Below are 6000 nucleotides of genomic sequence, written 5' to 3'. Positions count from 1 at the left end.
TCGTTAGACGACCATATTCCCCATAGAGAACTACAATTTGCAGAACGGTTTAACAGTCAATGCCTCTTCCAAGGGAAGTACAGATCTTTGAATATTGTAATACAGTGGTACCTCGGGTTACATACGCTTCAGGTTACATACGCTTCAGGTTACACACTCCACTAAGCCAGAATCTAGTTTATGTGCACTAACTGAATCTTCTGAATGTTCTTCAAGGGTAACCCCATGAAGAGCGCATCACAGTAATCTAAACGTGATGTGACTTAAAGCATGGATTACTGTTGCAAAATCAGACTCGAAAGGCCAATACCTTTGTTTAAATGAGAAGTTACTTGCTTGGTTCCCTCTCCTCAGCCCTGTCACTAACACAACAATGTGCTCGCTCATTTACTTATAACCACAACATCCTGACTGAAAGTGCAGAGCACATTGCTCACCACCCTGGCCCAGCCATGGTTTTCCTGTCAGTCCAAGCGAACAGACTCCTGTTGATTCAGACGGTGCTGAGGAGCGTTGAGAGGGGCCTGAAGGAAGACGAACGATGATTTCATATTGCCCCGTGTGTGGAAAACCAGTCTACTTTGGTAAGTTTATTTCTCTCTCCTCACTGTATTTAAACTGCAGCTCTCTTGTGAGTTCATAAGGCTAGAAATTAAGGGCAGTACTTTGAGGCTCTGGTGAGGATGGTAAGTCTGAAATGCTCATGGTTAAAAAACTGATGACTGGGGGGGGTGTCTTTGTATGGGTATGTGTTGAGATTAGGTTTCATATTAACTTGCCTCCAGATCTGCTGCTCTAGGAGGTTGTTGTTGTTGTTTAGATGTTTAGTCGTGTCCGACTCTTCGTGACCCCCTGGACCAGAGCACGCCAGGCACTCCTGTCTTCCACTTCCTCCCGCAGTTTGGTCAAACTCATGCTGGTAGCTTCAAGAACACTGCCCAACCATCTCGTCCTCTGTCGTCCCCTTCTCCTTGTGCCCTCCATCTTTCCCAACATCAGGGTCTTTTCCAGGGAGTCTTCTCTTCTCATGAGGAATTTTGGAGCCTCAGCTTCAGGATCTGTCCTTCCAGTGAGCACTCAGGGCTGATTTCCTTCAGAATGGATAGGTTTGATCTTCTTGCATTCCATGGGACTCTCAAGAGTCTCCTCCAGCACCATAATTCAAAAGCATCAATTCTTTGGCGATCAGCCTTCTTTATGGTCTAGGAGGTTACCCCATCAAAAAAAGAAAAGAAAAGAAAGAAAAAGAGGAGGTTCTGAAAGGGTCTACAGCTCAGTGGCAGAACATCTGTTTTACATGCAGAATGTCTCATGTTCAACCCCCAGAATCTCCAGGGAGGATTGCTTGACATTCTGGAGAGCCACTGCCAGTTAGTGTAGACCAACGTTTCCCAAACTTAGGTCTCCAGCTGTTTTTTGGACTACAACACCCATCATCCCTAGCTAGCAGAACCAGTGGTCAGGGATGATGGGAATTATAGTTCAAAAACAGCTAGAGACCCAAGTCTGGAAAACACTGGTGTAGGCAATACTGAGTTAGATGGATTAATGGTCTGACTTAGTATAAGGCAGCTTTCAATACTCCTTTAATAACTCCGGTGCAAATTCTCTGTCATGAAAGAGTTGGATATGGAGAAATTTGGGAGGTCTTCTTTCACGTTAGGAAAACCTTGTCCTTTTGCTTCTGGGCTCTCTGTCTGCTATGTGGCCACAACCTCTTTGCTAATTCTCTTTCTGGTCTTTGAAGTTTAACACAGCGTACAAAATAAGTGGGGGGGGGGGTTCTGAACAGAAGAACAAACCCTATACGGCTGCCTCATTGTTTGAGCTCTGGACTTTTTCAGCCGAACTGCCTAATCATTCCACTTTTGTTTTTCCGTAAAGAGTGTACATCTGACCCTAAATTTGAAGTGCTCTGTATGGCTTCTGTTGTGCCAACATCAGTCTTCCTTCAACTCCACCCCACAAAGGCACTGAGAACTATTCGTTTCTGTAAAAATGGCAGTTCCCATGCTGAAGCCAATTTGGGTGCTATGGAGAACTATTCCAACCATGACAAGAAAAAAAATGAATAGTTGCATAATACACCCATTTCAGAAGGTTATATTACCTTTCTCGTGAAATATATCAGAAGAAAGTTGCATATGAAGTCATAAGCAAGATAAAGAACTGGTCTTGTAACGTGGGCTCCTTCTGTAATTCCGCCCAGGCAAAGTCAAGAAGCCTCCAATAGCTAAAATAGCAAAATTGGCTGAGTCACATTTTCTTACTCTGCAAAATTCTGCAGTTGCTTCAACAGGGACCTACAGAATAGGATGTGAAGAGGGTATGGAGCAAGCAGGAAAGCAAATCTGTGGGTCACTTGCAGGGTGCCTACAGAAATCCATTTTATTTGCACATTGATGATCATCTGTGCTCAAGATGCTGTCAGAGTGGTCACACACAATCCTACTTTCAATTCTCTTTGGGCCTGCAAAAGTTGTGGAGTGGTCACAACGCTTCATTTCCAAGCTGTGCATATCCTACAACTCCTCCTGAAACCCCATGACTTTTTAGAGCATAACTGTTCCGGTTTAGTTTTTGCCCTGCTTTGGTTATGCTGTAACCCCTCCAGACAGCAACAATGTGGTAGCGCAGGGGAAGCATCCCAGAACAAACTAAAGAAAAATGAACACACAACTAATGCGCTATTGCTGTGTCAACAGCATATTGAAGAACGTACCTGCACTAAAACACCCGTCTGGAGGGGCCCTCAGTGGAAATGTTGCTTCTTCCCATTTTATGGCTCTTCTCAGCAACAGCATAGACAGTGAAGCCAAACTTTTGCTGGGAGTTAATTATTGGATTCGGATGGTAGGAAATGTTCAAAGTGCTTGCTTTGGCAGACACTTGAGACAAACTGCTTCTAGCCTACAACCCACAAAGTACCACAGCCCCCAAAACATGCTAGGAGGGCTTCTCAGAGAAGGCCTCTCAAAAATGGCTGACCCAGAAATTGGGTTGCTTCTACTAAATTCCAGGAATCTGGCCTGGCCTCCACTTGTAGCCTAATGGTTGCCATCAATTTGATTTGAATTAATTTTATAATGAAATGATTTTAGAATGTTGTACTATTTTATTTATTTGTTGTTGTTAGCCGCCCTGAGCCCGGCTTCGGCTGGGGAGGGCGGGATATAAATAAATTTTATTATTATTATTATTGTAGTGGAATTCAGCACTACTCCTGAATTTGGAGGGGTTATGGACTAGGGTTGGGCTTGGGCAAGGGATATAAATCCCCAGACAAAGATGAAGCTCCCTGAGTCACCTCACACTATCAGTCCTAGAAGATTATTTTGTTCTGTTCTTCAGTCTATTAATTTGTAATCTTCTTTTTTACAAGTACCCAATGGTCAACTCCCACCCCCCTATTTAATAATACTTGATATTAGTATTGCACTCTTCCCAACTACCCAAAGGTCTCCACAGCTGTCTCAGTCATTATTACAACTGTGTAAGCTAGGCTGGTGGGCCACAGAGCCTAGGACTTGCCAATCAGAAGGCGGCGGTTCGAATCCCCGCGACGGGGTGAGCTCCCATTGCTCGGTCCCTGCTCCTGCCAACCTAGCAGTTCAAAAGCACGTCAAAGTGCAAGTAGATAAATAGGTACCACTCCGGTGGGAAGGTAAACGGCGTTTCCGTGCGCTGCTCTGGTTCGCCAGAAGCAGCTTAGTCATGCTGGCCATATGACCCGAATGCTGTACGCCGGCTCCCTCGGCCAATAAAGTGAGATGAGTGCCGCAACCCCAGAGTCGGTCACGACTGGGCCTAATGGTCAGGGGTCCCTTTACCTTTACCTTTAAGCTAGGCTGGTATTATGACCTGTGTCATAAGATGGAGGAGGGAAGCTGGAAGCTGTATTGTTTGCCTAAAACCATCTAGTGTGTTCACTGATGGACATACATTTGAACCCAGAACATCTCAGCTCCTTCTCAAAACACACTCCTGGCCTCTGTAAACTAGCCCAGTGGTTCCCAAGTTGTACCCCCTCACCACCCCAGACCACTTGAAAATTGCTGAGGATCTTGGTGGACCATTTAACGATTTTTCTCCCTGTCATAGCAAATTGTGATATGTGCTAGATGATGTGTGATTTTTAATTGCATTTTTAATTGCTTCTTTCATTTCTTATATTGCAGTTTGAATTCCACAGAATTAGCATTGTAATGCAATTAAATACAATATCAGAAATAAAAGGAGCAATAAAAAACTATATGACTGTTAATGAGAACATGCCGTGGACCACCGGAATGAAGCTTGTGGACCACGGGTGGTCCACAGGCCACAGTTTGGGAGCCCCTGGACTAGCCTGTTTTGCTCAGAGGGAAAACCAGGCAAGGTGTTGATGTCATGGAAGTAATGCAAGGCTGGGCATTCAGGAAGCCACAACAGTCAGAAGGTAGCAAGTGTAGCAGAAACAGGAAGAACAGGTCACAAACAGGAAGCTTTGAAGATGTCAAGCAGCAGCACTGAAATGCGAGGCAAACATTTACAAACCACAGAGCACAAGCAAAAGGAGAGCTCTAAAATGAGCGCAATCTGATGTCAATTTTCAGTGAGACACCTGCAGTCACTGCCCCCAGCTCACCAAGTGAGTTGCCAGTGGATGTTCCTGGGAGCTCAATAGCTGTGCAGCAAAAGACCTTTTGACCAGTGTGTGGTTGCTCCTTTCACTACAGGAGGTATGCAGAGCCTCAGAGCCAAATGTGGCCCTCCAGGACTCTCTATCAGGCCCCCCAGGCTGCTCCTTTCTGGACTTCCTCCCTACCAGCTGCATTCTCCTTGGGATATGTCCTTGAACAGCAATAGTGCTTCTTGCTTACGTGGGTGGAGCTGTGTATGGACAGAGGTGTAGGAATATCTGGTACCTGCATGACTGGGATGCAGTCCATGGTCCAGGGAGAATGAGCCACATCCAGTTGCTCTACAAGTTTTTGGATCTGGCTAAACCCATTAGCCCCATATGGTCTGCAGAAGGTTGCTCAGCCTTAGGTTAAAAAAAGGTTCTCCACCTCTGCAGCGCACCATCAGACTCCCACTGATACTCTTAATAAATAATATGAGAAAACCAGTTGTCATCTCCTTGCCCTTCTCTTTCCCATTTGGGCATGCAAGATGGTTGAATAAACAGGTGACATGTTGCATTGCTCCCGAAAACCTGGGGTGATGAGTACATGCACCAGTTTCTGTCTGCTGGTAGCCATGATGGCTATAGTCAACCTCCACTTTCAGAGACACCATTCCTCTGAATATCAGTTGCTGGAAATCACAGGTGGGCAGAATGTTGTTGCGCCCAAGTCTTGCTTGCAGGTTTCCTATAAGTATCTGGTCAACCACTGTGAAAACAGGATGCAGGACTAGATGGGCCATTGGCCTGATCCAGCAGCCTCTTCTTTTGTTATGTGACTTGAATTATGTAGGTCTGACCATCGATTTAGGGATGCCTGAGGATGTATGGAAGTGAGAGCTGGACCATAAAGAAGGCTGATCACCGAAGAATTGATGCTTTTGAATTATGGTGCTGGAGGAGACTCTTGAGATTCCCATGGACTGCAAGAAGATCAAACCTATCCATTCTTAAGGAAATCAGCCCTGAGTGCTCACTGGAAGGACAGATCCTGAAGCTGAGGCTCCAATACTTTGGCCACCTCGTGAGGAGAGAAGACTCCCTGGAAAAGACCCTGATGTTGGGAAAGATGGAGGGCACAAGGAGAAGGGGACAACAGAGCACGAGATGGTTGGATAGTGTTCTCGAAGCTACCAGCATGAGTTTGACCAAACTGTGGGAGGAAGTGGAAGACAGGAGTGCCTGGCGTGCTCTGGTCCAGAGGGTCATGAAGAGTCGGACACGACTAAATGACTAAACAACAACAACAACAATGAGGATGGGATTGGTTTTGTGTCCTCCCATTCTCCATCCTTTGAAATGTCTTACTCTCTCTCTGGTCTGAAAGGCATTTG

At 45.6% G+C, this 6000-nt stretch overlaps 1 protein-coding gene across 1 annotated transcript in view; it reads left to right on the top strand.

Moving 5' to 3' along the window:
* Window positions 1-377: 377 nt before the first annotated feature.
* LOC308466290 (cysteine-rich protein 1-like) overlaps window positions 378-6000 on the top strand; it is a 32700-nt gene continuing 27077 nt past the window's right edge. Inside the window, exon 1 of the mRNA XM_080987053.1 lies at window positions 378-584. Coding sequence (XP_080843179.1) covers window positions 542-584 — 43 coding nt within the window. The 5' untranslated portion in view covers window positions 378-541. The remainder of the gene's footprint in view (window positions 585-6000) is intronic.

This window comes from Podarcis pityusensis, assembly GCF_964106645.2.
Source record: "Podarcis pityusensis genome assembly, chromosome: 17".
Taxonomy (NCBI): Eukaryota; Metazoa; Chordata; class Lepidosauria; order Squamata; family Lacertidae; genus Podarcis; species Podarcis pityusensis.
This window is presented reverse-complemented; position numbering and strand designations above follow the sequence as displayed.